Below are 14,878 nucleotides of genomic sequence, written 5' to 3' on the forward strand. Positions count from 1 at the left end.
AGCAGCCTCATGGTCATACTCACCGAAATCCAGGATAGAGGCTGAAACATCAGTATCATAGCCTGAATATCCTGGACTCACTGCTCGGGAGGATAATACACAAAACTGCGCTGTATCCAGAACTGCTCTGATGAAACGGAGCTTCTGAAAGGGAATCAAGTGTCACGTCGGCACGTTGAGTAAACCCCAGCAAGTGCAGGAAGTCCGCCATAGTCTGGAGGTGGGAGAGGACAGCCTGGAGCTTGCTCGCCTTCAACTGCCAGTCTTCGAGATAGGGGAAGACTGGAACCCCTGATTTGTGCAGATGAGCTGTGACCACCGCCATCACTTTCGTGAACACCCGAGGGTCCCTGGTAAGTCCAAAGGGGAGCAAGGTAATCTAAAAATGTTCATGGCCTACCGTGAACCGTAGATAACACCTGTGGGCTGGCAGGATGGCGATGTGGAAATTGATGTCCCGCAAGTGCAACGCTACCATCCACTCTCCGGGATCGAGGGCAGACAAGACCTGAGCCGATGTGAGCATTTTGAACTTCTCCTTTCTGAGGAAGCGGTTGACGGCACTGGGGTCTAAGATAGGACGCAGGTCTTTCTCCTTCTTGGGTACCAGAAAGTACTGGGAGTAACAACCACAACCTACTTCAGGCACAGAGAACCTTTTGATAGCTCCAGTGGCCAAGAGAGCTGCAATTTCCTGGCTTTGAAGGGCCAAGTGATCCACTGACATGCGATGGAGTGTTAGTGGCATGGGGGAGGGGTAGTTTCGAAGGGGAGGGAGGAGCCCCTTTGGACTATCTGCAAAACCCACCTGTCTGACGTGATGATTTACCAGTGCGGGAGGGGATGGCAAATCCTGCCGCCCACTGGCCTCTGGTGGCCCTGTAAGGTTGGACTAGGTGGGTTTCGGGGCTGCTGCAGGGTGGGCATGGGTGGACTGGCCCGCCCGCTGGCCCCCAGACCAGCGTCGCTGGGTCCCATGTCCACTGCCATACAAAGGCTGGTTAGGTTGCGCTACCCTGTGGCCAGATTGGGTGGAACAAGGTGGGGCACCACTTCCGTAGCTACGAAAGGGGCAAAAGGTGAATACTTGTGGTGAGAGATTGCATGTCCAAAAGGGTGGATTGGACATCCCCAGAGAAACCAGACATCCTCAACTAGGAGTAGTGCCACAAGGCTAATGACGTGGAAACCGTTCTGCCTACAGAGTCGGCGCTATCCAGCCCACACCGAATGGCGAACTTAGCTGGGTCTCGGTCCTTTGCCACTGTGTGGGTGAGAACGGCCCAGGCCTCTTCCGGGCACTGTGGCAGCACAGGCACAATCGTATCCCATACTGTCTGGGAAAAACGGCTCAAGAGGCATGCAGTGTTCACCGACCAAAGCGCTAAGCTGGCGGAAGTAAAAAATCTTCTTCCCAAGGTGGTCCAGCTTCTTGGGTTCCCTATCTGGGGGAGCAGTAGGGAATACGCCCTTATAAGACGAGCTCTCGGGGGTGGGGTATTGGGAGAGGAAAAGTGGGTCACCCGGGGCCGGGCTGTGGCATTGGGCAATCATCCTGTCCACAGGAGCCCATGTGCTGGGCTTGGACCAAGTGCCCAGAGGGATGTCTGTGACAGCTTCATTAAAAGGCAGCAGGGCTCCGAAGAGGCTGCTGCCGGTTGAAGTACCTCTGTCAGGAGGTTAGTCCTGACCGCCACCATAGGAAGCTCAAGGCCCAAGGCCTCAGCCGCCCTACGCAACACCACTGCGTAAGAAGCTCCCTCCTCCATAGCCACGGTAGGGAGGGAGGGCATGACAAGGTCTGGGGAGGTATTTAGACCACTGGGTTCACCCAGATCCTCTCTTCAGTCCGGATCCTCAAGCTGGTCAGCTAGAGAGTCTCCAGACCCCTCCCAGTTCTCCTCACCCTCCTCGGGCTGCCACTCATGGCGATAGGGAAGGCTGGGGATGAATAGTGATACGAAAGTACCCTCTGGCGCTGGTACCGACGTCGAGCGACGTCGGTCCAGCACCGGGTGCAAGTCGGGGGTGAGGATGGGGTCGACGTCAGTTGGGGGCACGACCGGCTTGGGGGGAGTCATCACTGGAATCAGCACTGGGGTAGGTACTGGTAGTTTGACCGGCACTAATACGGATACAGGCCTGGATCCTTGGGGGCCCTCTGGTGCAGGAGCCGGCGGCAGTGAGATCCAAGGCCCCCGGCTGAGTCTGGGGCGCACCTGCGAAGTAGAGCTGCCCAGAAATGCTATGAAGAGCTCGTAAAAGGCTCTAAGGTGGGCAGGAGACGCTCTGGCTCTGGGAAATGGAGGGAAGCGCGGAGCTGTCCCAGAAGCAAGAGCTTTCGGGACCGCTCCCACAAAGACTTCGGATTCATGGCCCGGCTGTTGGAGCAAAACTTTGGGTTGTGGTTGTGATGGACATAAACTAGTGACAGGAATCACAAGGCTTGAAGCTGGTCCGACGATGGGATATCCCTCGTGCTACCAGGAGTCGAAGACTCAAAAAAGACATCGACAAAAGTCGAAAAAGGGTTAGTCAAAAACAGACTAAGGGACAAGCTCTCTCCAGGCTGGTGCACAAAAAGAAAGAACTGATGTCAGTGCTCAGGGGAGGCGTTCAAGTAGACACCGTGATGTCATCCCGGTGACCACGACGCCAACGACGGACATGGAATTGACTGACACCACCTACCGAGGCACAGAGGTACAGCTACAGAAAAATTCTATAAGTATGGAATCTATAACTAATGGTATCTTTTAGATACCAAAGCTGATGGGAATCGATCACAGACATCTCTTTGCGCCAGTGCTTAAAACCTGTTGTCTTAGGGGTGACATCCTTTGCACACTGCTGAAAATTTGTGAGCCACTTCACAAAAAGAATTCTCTGAGGGATGGGAGAAGCTCTGGATCTGTGTCAAGAGGAGTGGAAAGAAAGGAACAGACGTCCGCCCATGGGAGTGGAGTGGACCCTTTATAGGTCCCTCATGTCAATTCCAGAGTGGAAAGGTGACCGAGCAGAGCTGAACAGTGTCATCATCCAGGGCGCAGAGGTACTACAAACAAAACATTTATTTATCCAGTCGATCGCCTAGGAAATATTTGAAAGTTGAGAATCTTCATCTAGAAGTAAGATAACCGTGGGACTCCCACCTCAACGCCAAGGAATAATATTTCAAGCATGTGAACCTATAAAGATTCAATGCTGGATAAAAGGATAGCTTAAAAAATGTGGGTTTTTAAAATTGTCGTTAAGTGATTACTGCTTGTTTGAGAAGGTATTTCAAGTTAACGGGTACGCAACTAACAATGATCTGCCTCCCACTGAACACAAATAGATTTCAGCAATCTAAAGTGTGTGTGGATCAACTATTCCAAGCTTTTATTTAAGTCAATGCCAAGAAAGTGCTGGACTTAACAAGTGAACAGTCTCTTGTTCAAAGCAATTTTCTATACAATTTCGTAGAGCACAAGGATTTGAAATTGTCTTTCTCAGGTTTGTTGTGGTGCTCAGTCTGATGACAGATCATCAAATTAAGAGGATATAAACGTTAAAGAAGTCGTCCAATGTAGATATTCTCAAGGCATGAATCACATTTCACAAGTCTTGAGGTGTTTATTTCCTCCCTATGTTTTTGTTGAAAGACACACGCACAGCAGACGTAAATTATTATTTAAGATTTGATTAAAATATAACACTCTGACATGTTAGCATGATCTTTAACCAAGTATTACTGGAAGCTTTTTAAAAACAGACCAAAAAACTTTATTTATTTATTTTAATTTTATTTATTTATAACATTTCTAAAGCGCACAAATACCTTCCGGTGGCTCGGCGCTAGAGTTCACAGATTGCAGAGGATTTCCATTGACAAATTACTGATTGAAAAGCCAGGTCTTGAGATATTTTCGGAATGTTAATAGTGAAGGGCTAAGTTTGATATAGGAAGGGAGCTGATTCCATAGTTTTGAGGCAGCCACCACAAAACGTTTGTCTCCCCATGTTGCCTTTTTTGTACGTGGAATTTGGAGCTGTTGGGCTGAAGATGAACGTAATGTTCAACTAGGATTGTAAACATTAATTGCTTTTTTGAAGAATTCAGGACCATTATTGTTCAAAGCCTTGTAAATAATACACAAGGCCTTAAACTTTGTAAGGCTTCTAATCGGTAGCCAATGAAGCTCGCGAATGATGGGGGAAATGGATGAATATTTAGGTGTGCCAGTCAGAATCCTTGCGGCAGCATTTTGAACAAGCTGTAATTTGTTCAAAACTTGCTCCTGCGCGTTAAGCAATAGGCCATTGCAGTAGTCCACCTTAGATAGTACTAGAGTGGACATTAGGGTCTTGCCTGCATTCGGGGGAAGAAATGGAAGCAATTTCTTTACCATTCTAAGGGTAAAGAAGGAGGCTGAGACCACTGCGTTAGCATGGCTGACAAAGGCTAGCTTGTTGCCGAAGAGCACGCCCAAATTTCTCACTTTAGATACTGGTGGTGGGGGAGTTCCCAGCTCCAGAGGCCACCAGACTGGGGACCAAGACGGGGTCAGTTCACCAAATAACATCACCTCCGTCTTGTCAGAATTTAGTTTTAAACAATTCTGATTCATCCAGATACTGATGGCGCTCATGCCCTCCTGGAAATTCGCTGCCACTGCTTCTCCATTTTTGTGGATCGCCAGGACCAATTGGGTGTCATCGGCATATGATGTTAAACCTATACCAAATCACCCTCGCCAAGTCCGACACGTAGATGTTAAAAAGTGTCGGATTCAGCGAGGAGCCCTGGGGAACTCCACAAGGCAAGGTGAAGTCAGGAGAGCAGTAACACCCCATCTTCACGGACTGCACTCTCTCGGCCAGGAAGGATGCTAGGATTGCTCTGGCTTTACCCTGAATGCCAATGGCAGCGACACGGTCGATCAAGATGGTATGATCGACTGTGTCGAAGGCTGCAGACAGATCCAAGAGTATTAGGATAGCTGCACCACCCTGGTCCATGATTATCCTGACCTCCTCTGCTGCCTTTATCAGAGCAGTCTCGGTCCCATGGCCCTTCCTGAACCCAAACTGGGTGTCGTCAAGCAGATCGTTCTGGTCAATATAATTCGACAGCTGTTGGTTCATTGCCTTTTCAATTATTTTTGAAGGATAAGGGAGTGAGGCAATAGGGCGATAACTTTTGGGCTCTAAAGGATTTAAGGTTGGTTTTTTTAAAAGAGGTTTTACAATTGCCTTTTTCCAGATTGGGGGGTAGTCACCGGTCTGAAACATGGTGTTACAGATGTTAGTAAGCACCGGGGCTATAAAGTTGGATACTGGTTTAAGGATAAGTGGAGGACATGGATCCAGTGGTGATCCTGATTAAACAGTGTTCATAAGCTCTTCCATAGACGATTGGGATAGTGGAGAGAAGACCTCAAAGATTGGTTTTGGTGACGTGAGAGGGATCTCCAAAATGGCAGAGTCGGTGATCGTTTTTTTTGGTGAAATTATCAAAAATATCCTTAACCTTAGCCTGGAAGAATTCCGCTACTTTATTGCAGAATATTTGGGATGGTTCTGTGGTGGGGGGGGGGGGGGGGGGGGGGGGGGCTGGTGGATTAGCTAGCTTTTTAACCACCTGATATAGCTGTTTGCTCAAGTTATGAGCTAGTTCTATTTGTGTGCTATAAAAGTTACATTTTTCTGCAATAATGAGCTTTCTATAGCTCAACAACGCTTTCTTGTATGTTTCTCTGTCGTTGTTGTCGTAGTTCCTGTGCCAACGCCTCTCCAAATTTCTGCAGCGTTGTCTTTCGAGCCTTTATGCATGTGTTAGTAGAAACAAAAACCTGTAATGCTTCAAGGAGGAAACTGGAGAGTTACCAAGAACAAGACTATAATCATTAATAATGTGTACATCAGTCTGCCAATTGGGTATGGGAGTCTACTAAAATGTACAAATTATTGAGTGTTTGCTACATGCTTGTGTGGATGTACTCCAAGGTGGAGGAAATAATTTACAGATGCTCATGAATACCTTATACAATACATAAAGTGTTTTAACCAGACTACAAACAGTTTAAATGTTAGTTTAGCCTAAAGCATCAAAGTCAGATACTTCTAAGTCAGAGAACAGACTGGACAAGTGAGAAAATCTAAGACAATATGGAGAACATTACTCCTGCTGCAATGGATCATTCGTTTCCATCTAATTTGTAATGTTACAAATGAGTCTTACTTTAATGTGAAACCGCTGTCCCCAATTCCTGCTCTGTTATTAGTAGACACCCCATCCCAGAACTCAGAGGGAAATGTGGAAGTGAATGGTAGGAATGATGTATGGAGGATGATCACAGAGTTGTAATGAGTGGAGAGTTACAAACAATGCTGCCAGACACGTGTGACTTGGATAGGGATTGTGAAGACGATACATACCGGAAGAGAGCTGCGGGTTATGCTCATAAATCTAACTGCAATTAGTACAGGTTTCTGGATTAGAAAGGGAAGGGAAAGGAAAGGAAAAAGGTTAGATCGCACATGCTGAGCCAGAAATGTGAGTATTTATCATGAGATGTGTTAGTCAACTGCTCCGGCATGATGACCCAGAAGTTCAAAGGAGAAAAATCATCCTCAAGCAACAAAGGCATGAGAGGAGAGCATCAAGATACAGCCGACTGAGCCATAGGAACAATATTAAAGCATAACAAGTTACTTACCTTTGGTAAAGCCTTATCTGGTAGAGACTCCATCTAGCCGCAGAGTCCTTACCTTAGAATTATCCCCAGGCATCAGACTGGATCCAGAATGTTTTTATTAACAGTACCCTTGCGTGCCAGTAGATGGTTTCATTTGGCTATGCGTGAAGTCGTTGGTGCCAAAGTAAAGAGCGCGGAGCCTATATAGGCACCCCAGCAGTGTGCTGACGTCAGTTTCTTTGTGAGACTTTCCACACCAAGAGCACAGAGCCATGAAGTACACTGACCACTGGTGTGGAAAACTAGGGCCTTAAAAGGGGAAAGCCCTGTCCCTAGGAATCATTTCGCAGAGCAGGTAGGATGGGTATGTCAGTAAGGAATCTGCAGCTAGATACGAGTTTCTTACCATAAGTAACTTGTTCACTTGATAGAGACTTCTAGTTGCAGATTCTTTATCTTAGAATAGATATCCAAGTAATAGGTCCCCGGAGATGGGTCTGCAAAACAACTGCACACCAAAAGGTCCTGCAGGACAGAATAGGCATAGTGCCAGTCTCAACAGACCTGGCTGTCCAGGCAGTAGTGTCTGATGAATGAGTGCAGAGAGACCTTCCAATCCCGGCAGAGGCAGGGTAGGTCACCGGCTGAGGTGCGAGCAATGCACACCACATGAGGAAGTTCCTCATGTAAGACTTGCCGGGCATTGAGGATGTTTTTAACATCCCAAATAGGGTAGATCCTGCATTATCAAGTAGATCCAGTACTACCAGGTATACTACACAAATAGCAGTTAGGGTGGTTAGTAGTGTGATTCTTTGCCTACATCACTACCCCAGGTGAAGATAGAGGACATTTAGATTTTAGGTCCTGACTAATCGTTCCTAGATAAAGGAGTAGGCGAGATACAGGTTGACCTCTCACACGAAAGAGCGCCCCCAACTGAGACATAAATCCCAGCCTTGCGCCTTTTGTTCTGTTTTTACTCAAGGTAGGAGGCACACTCATTAACATTTTTTATTTTTGGTACTCCCAACCCTGTTTTAATTCACTTATCAAACACATTTTTTGACATCTTCACTCACAAGGCCCCTCACCCCCACAGCACCAAACGGCTATTGGAAAAAAGATCTCCGCCAAAGTGCCCCTCATTGGGTGCCCGACGGGTATTGCAGCGCCGACCCGACGAGGAGCAGCCCGATGATGAAGCATGACACCCATACCAATAATATGGACTATTATTATAAACTGAACTATTCACAGTTGAGCACTTCTAGATCCCTTCAACTGACTCAGCTTTTTACCATTCGGAACAGCATATTACTTGTTTTTCTCTTGACTCTGGGCACAAATGCTGGACCTTGCCAAAAGCCCACCGTCCCCACTTTGTAAATTTGCAGAGACCCACATTACTGCCTGGCAGATGTCCAGGACCAGGGCTCCACATGCTAAAACAGTGGTTGCAGACTTAGCTCTGGTGGAATTGTACGCAAGCGCTCAGGGGGTTGCTTCTTGGCCAATGCTTAGCAGATTTTAATGAAAAGAACAATCCATTGGGAGAAAGTCTTATTTCTGCACAGCCTTTCCCTTCTTTGCTCCAACATACCCCGCGAAGAGTTGGACGTCCACCTTGAATTCTTTCAAATGATCAAAACAGAACAACAGCACTCTTTTTAGGTTCAGACAGTGAAGTGTCTCTTCTTCCTTGGATGGATGTGGCGGAGAGTATAATGTAGGCAGGGTGATGGACTAGCCTACGAAAGGGAGTGAAAACGTTTGGCAGAAAGGAAGCTCTAGGGCAAAGAACATGCTTGTCTGGGTAGTTGTGCAGGTACGGAGGCTTGGAAGACAAAACCTGAAGCTCACTGACCCTCGATGGCAGATGGTATTGCCACCAGGAAGGCAGTCTTCATGGTGAGAAGCCAGAGAGGACCATTGTTCAATGGCTCAAAGGGAGGGCACATCAGAAAAACTAAAACCAGATTAAGGTCCCACTGAGGCATGATGAAAGGCGAAGGTAGAAAAGTGTTGCAAACATTTCAAGAACATATTTACAACATGGGGATTTGGAGAGGGATGGCTGATCAGGCAACCGCAGAAAGACTGAGACAGCAGAAAGATAGTCCGTTAGCTTGCCCAGAGCATAGCCCTGCTGAGCTAGGGAAGGGGTAAAGTGACGGACCAGAGAAAGGGGAGCAGAAAGATGGTCAACCGGTATTTCTGCACACAATGCCACAAACTTGCCCCAACGGCAGGCATATATAGTCTTGGTGGAGGGATGCCTTACTGCTAAAATAACAATCCAGACATGGAGCAGAAGGTCGAAAGCTTTTAACTATTGCCGCTCAATCTCCACGCAAGAAGGCAGAGCACTGACAGGTTCGGGTGGAGAACCCTTCCCTGCTGCTGCAACAGAAGATCTTTCCGACGAGGCATTCTGATTGGAGGCTCGGAGTCCATGCTTAACAGCTCAGGAAATCAAACTCTCCGAGCCCAGTCAAGAGTCACAAGGATTACTTGAGCCCTGTCGCTTCTGATCTTCTTGAGAACTCTGAGTAGGACTGGAATGGGCGGAAAGGCATACAGGAGGCCACACTCAAGACAAAAGCCGTATTGGAAATTCCACGGTGCAGAACTGCTGACACTGGGTGTTTTTTTCGGTGGTGGTGAAAAGATCAACCAAGGCTCTCCCCACAGCTGAAAAAAACATTGCAACACCACTACCGGACGGAGACATAATTTATGATCCGCTAGGCATCTTCCGCCGAGTTTGTTCACTCTGGCATTCAGAGAGCCCGCCAGGTGTTGAACCATCAGGGAAATGCTTTGACATTTCAGCCATGCACAGAAATGCAGCGCATTTTGTCCACAACCCCACCCCTTCCTGTTTGTTGCAGTATCAGATGGTATTGGTGTTGTCTGTGTACTCGACCTCCCTTGATGGAGGGCAAACAGACTTTTATTGCAAGCCAGATTGCCCAGAGCTCCAGTAGGTTGATGTGGAGTTTGGATTCTGCCGGTGACCAAAGGACTCTGATCTCCAACTCTCCCAGATGGCCCTCCCATCCAAGGAATGACTCATCTGTCACCACTGTCAGATCTGGTTGGGGAAGGGAGGTCTGCCACTGACCCAATCGTGGTTCGTTAACCACCACTGCAGATCTTTTGCCTTTCCCTCCGAGACCTGGACCATAACAGAGAGATTCCCCTGATGCTAAGCCCACTGGAACTTCAGGTCCCACTGCAGAGCCCGTATATGCCAGGGGGCATATGTCACAAGCAGGATGCAGGAGGCCATGCGGCCCAGCAGCCATTGAGTCAGTCTCACTAAAATCTATGCTGAAATATGGGCATCCTAGCCTGAATAGGTCGTCGTTCGGGAGGACACGCCCGAAACTGTACTGTGTCCAGAGCAGCTCCGATAAAAGGGAGCAACAGACTGAGTCAGGTGTGACTTCGGCACGTTGATAGTGAACCCCAGTGAGTGCAGGAAGCCTGCCGTAGTCTGGAGGAGGCGAGCCCGACTAACAGCCAGTCATCGAAATAGAGGAAGACTGGCACCCCTGATATCTGCAGATGAGCTGCATCCACAGTCGTCACCTTGGTGAACACTCAAGGGGATCTGGCAAAGCCAAAAGGAAGCATGATCTACTGAAAGTGCTCCTGATCCATACTGAAAAACAGGACATGCCTGTGGGTTGGCAGGATGGGAACACAGTAGTATGCGTCCTGTAAGTCCAACGCTACCATCCAGCCTCCCAGGTCCAGGGCCGACAGGACTTGAGCGAGCATGAGCATTTTGAACTTCTCCTTCTCGAGGAAGAAATTGAGAGTGTGAAGGTCTAGAATAGGACGAAGGCCTCCATCCTTCTTGGGCACCAGAACGTAACAGGAATAACAACCACAACCTACTTCTTGCTTTGGCACCCTCTCTATGGCTCACTTGGCCAAGAGCACTGTCACTTCCTGGCAGAGAAAGAAGAACTGGTCCTACGTCAGTCTGTCACAAGATGGTGGCATGGGTGAAGAGGCAGCCATGAAGGGGAAGGAGTAGGCCCTACGGACAATCTGAAGAACCCACTGATCTAAGGTTATCCACCTCCAGTGGTGCAGGTGATGGCATATCCTGCCTCCTACTAGGTGCCCATGATGATATGAGGGCAAACTAAAGGGGTTAGAAGGCTGCAGCTGCCAGGGTAGCGGTGCACTGCTCTGACCTCTGGCTGCCTGAACCACGCGGATTGTGGGTACCAGTTCCTCGGCCACGCAGAGGCTGGGAAACTTGCTCACTGGGCAGGTAAATATGCAGCTTGAAGCCCCTTTCTGTATCCATGAAAGGAGTGAAAGGCCCACTGGGGCTAGTGAGGGGCCATGGAAAGGTCCAAGAACCTGGCCACAGCTCTGCTATCCTTGAAGTCCTCCAGCGCTGAGACCACCTGGTCTCGGAAGAGATGGGAGCCATCAAAGTGCATGTCAATAAGCGACATTTGGACCTCCATGGAAAAGCCAGTTGTTCTTAGCCAAGTGTGGAGCAGTAAGGCCACTGAAGAAGAAACCGCCCCGTCCAGCGAGTCAGCAGAGTCCAGTCCGCATTGAATTGTGAACTTAGCTGCATCTCTTTAATCAACCATAGCTTTAGGGAGTATGACCGAGGCTCCTCTGGAACAATAGGATGTACCTGTGCAACCGAATCCCACAAGGAATGGGAGTAACAGCTCAAAAGGCACATGGTGTCCACAGACCGCATTGCCAGGCTGCTGGAAGAAAACATTTTCTTTCCTAAGGCGTCCAGACGCTTGAATTTCCTATCCGGTGGGGTGGTTGGAAAAGCACCGGGATTTACACGGGAGATGGAAATGTGGACCACTAAGCCACCTTAATTCAAAACTCTCCGGGGTAGTCTTACATGAGGAAATTGGGGTCTGTTGTGGTGGCGGGGCAGTGGCGGTGGGCAATCACCCTGTTCACACGAGCCCCTCGGCAGAGTTTGGACCAAGTCCCCAGCAGGATGTCTGTGAGGGCTTCACTGAATGGGAGAAGTGGTTCTGAGGGGGTCACACCCAGCTGAAGCACCTCCGTCAAGACATTAGTCTTGACTACCACTGAGGCTAAGGTCCAGGTCCTCGGCCCCCTTTCCTACCACTACACTAAAATAAAAAAGCTCCCTACTCCATAGCCACAGTAGAGGGATAGAGCATGCCAGTATCTGGAGAGATGTCCAGTCTGCTGGTGTCGGCTAATTCCTCACACCAGTACATATTAAGGTCTAGGGGCTGGTACTCATCAGGGCCCATCGATCCCTCACAATCCTCCTCAAAGCCCAGCTCATAAGAATGGTGCTCGGAGTCCGACCTGGCGACGGAAAACACCCCTCCGGCACTGTGTCGGGGAGGAGAAGGGGGATGGCGCTGCCATGATTGTTAGCATTAGCACTGGCACCAGGGAATTTGAAGTGGTGTGAACGGCGCCGGTCTGGATCCATCTGTGGATCCAAAGGGTTCGACTGAAGCAAGGGCGGAGCTGCCGACAGAGATCCATTGGGGGCCCCTCTCGAACCCACGTGGCCCACAGGCACCCCAGCAGGCTGCCCAAATAGGAGGTGCATGGCCTCACAGAGCTCACTGAGTTGGGCGTGGTTCTCTCCAGGCTCTCGGAAACTCGGGGAGATGTGGAGCCAACCCAGGTACAGGCTCAACTGCGGAGCCAAGCCTTGAATGGCGATGTTCTCTTGTCTCATCAGTTTACTTCGACAGGGCAAAGTCAAAGACCTCTTCGACTTCTTACTCTTCTTGCGTTGTGGAACTTACCGGACGACCTGGAGTGGGACGAGGATCTTGGGCTCCGCAACCGATCCTGGTACCATAACTTTATCACACGTAGAGTAGCAAGGGGCTTGTGGGAGCGCTCTCTCAAGGCCTTTGAGTGCATGGCGCAGCAGTCTACCCAGGTTGTCGTGTTGAGGTTGATCTTGAGGCACCAGCTGGTCAGTCACCAATATCTGCGGATGACAAGCGCCGCAGGGCTTGGTGCAAGCCTTCTTCGTGGACATCCTGCCACACCAGGAGAAAAATGTCCAAAAACTTCTGCAAAAAGTTGAAAAAGGGCAGTCAAAAATTGACTGGTGGTTGCTCTTCATGGATCGGTGCAGACTGGCATGGAAAGAAAAGAACTGGGGTTAGCGCATCACTTCTGGCAGAGACGAGGCAGACGATGCTACGAGGAGCTATATAACGCCACCTACTGCCGCCAAGGAGAACAGCTCATGAAAAATTTCCAGATTCAGTCTGACGCATAGGAATAATTCTAAGGTAAGAAATCTGTGACTAGACGTCTCTATAAGATATAGACTACAGGCAGATGCCCCAATATGCAGCCAAGACAAAGACAGACAAAAGCACATCATCACAAATCAGAGAGCAAGCAATGCAGATATAGATATTTCAGGGAGCGGATATATTAATTGTCTTTTGAAGAATTAGAGCATTATGAATATTTCCTTTAGGCACCAAACATGAGAAATTATTGTAGGCACTAGTTATTGGGGAAATCTCAGTTGAAGCAACTGCTAAGAACTTTAAGCTTAGGTCAAGTTAAAGTAGAATAAAACTATTTATAGAGGGCATCTAACTGGATTTAGAGCTCAGCACAAGAAAAGTAAAACATTTAATAATTAAGACAATACAAGAAATAACGCAATATGAGAAAAAAGAGCACCATATTATTTTTTTGTCTTATACTGGCTGTAATCTTTTAAGCCATGCCAATAAAGAGCTGATATAGAGAACAATGTGCTAAAAACTCTTTAAAGTGATAGCATACTTTTAGAAGAGTTGTTTTCTGGTCCAAGCTGTCCAAATAAAATTAGAACCATTTGTGAAAGAGGAAGAGCATAGAGTGAGAAATGTATCCAATGAACATCCCCCTCTTCACTTTATTATTGCTCCTAATAGTGCACATACTAGAAAGATAACATGTAATGGGACTTTAGAGGTGATCCTCCTACCTCTGCTCCATGTGTGCTGCAGCAGAGATGCTTGTTACGCCTCTGCTCTCTGCAAGACTATATTTCAAAGTATGAAATCTAGAAACACCTAGGCTTAATTACTTAACGCCATATATGGCGACCTATGGCACTGAAGAGATCTCTTGAATGAGCAAATTTGCCACTTTGGTACAGCTTGTATTCCCCCCAGCATTGAGCTATCCTGTGGGAGAGGTCAGTTAACAGGTTCTCCAGGAAAATGACTATGATGAAGGGAAAATGAGTCACAGTTTTTCAGAACGGATACATTTATTGAGCTCATGAGTACTCGAAAAAAAACAAGTTACTTACCTGTAACTTTGGTTCCCCATTATTGGTAACTTTCATAGATTCCCATGCTTTGTATCATTCCCCGTCGTAAGCCTGGGAGCCTCAGTAAATAGAAAATACCATAGCAGTATGTACAAAAGAGAAAGAAAGGCCTAGGCCTCATCTCATTTTGTAGCATATCTACCTCTTTTTGTAAAAGAGACCAAACTTTTGCAACAACCAAACAGAATAGCCTCACCCCATAGAACCCTCATGAAAGAGCTTCAGATTTTCGCAGCCTTGGTGTATCAGTAACCACTTTTGCTGAAGGCTGAGCTTTCCCTGGGGAGGAGGGTGGGCACATCGCAGGTCACACACTCGACCCCATCTTCACCTCCAGCAATCATGTCTCCTTCAGCCATACTACGGATCTCCTCTGGACTGACCACAGCTGCGTTCACTTTACCTACAACAAGCCAAAACCCATCAACCACCTCCAACCAACTCTGCAAAGAAACTGGAACAAAATCACCATCGACCAGATCTCCTCATCGCTCCTTCAAAACCCCCCAGCCCCCTCCTCTGACGCCAACGAAGCCGCCGCTAACCTCACCCTATGGTTATCCAACACCGCCGACACCTTAGCACCACTGAAAAAACGGCAAAGCAAACCTGGCAGCAAGAAGGCCTCATGGTTCAACGATGATCTCAAGAAGTCCAAGAAACTCTGCCGCTCCCTTGAAAAGGCCTGGAAAAAAGACCCAACCACCAGCACCAAGGTCGCCTTCAAAAAACGCCACCCGCACTCACCACCAACTGATCCGAAAAGCCAAGAAAACAGCATTCAAGGATCGACTTGACAACAACGCCCACAACAGCAAGGAACTTTTCAACATCGTCAAGGAATTTT

At 48.1% G+C, this 14,878-nt stretch overlaps 1 protein-coding gene across 5 annotated transcripts in view; it reads right to left on the minus strand.

Moving 5' to 3' along the window:
• Positions 1–14,878, minus strand: part of MYO9A (myosin IXA) — a 1,208,318-nt gene that overhangs the window by 40,927 nt on the left and 1,152,513 nt on the right. For 3 of the 5 annotated variants that reach the window (XM_086959230.1, XM_086959228.1, XM_086959232.1), the window contains one exon: positions 6,421–6,474. The exons of the other annotated variants lie outside the window; for them this stretch is intronic. In XM_086959230.1, coding sequence (XP_086815356.1) covers positions 6,421–6,474 — 54 coding nt within the window. The remainder of the gene's footprint in view (positions 1–6,420; positions 6,475–14,878) is intronic. 5 annotated transcript variants of the gene reach the window in all.

Source organism: Lissotriton vulgaris, chromosome 2_2 (genome assembly GCF_964263255.1).
Source record: "Lissotriton vulgaris chromosome 2_2, aLisVul1.2, whole genome shotgun sequence".
NCBI classification, from domain to species: domain Eukaryota; kingdom Metazoa; phylum Chordata; class Amphibia; order Caudata; family Salamandridae; genus Lissotriton; species Lissotriton vulgaris.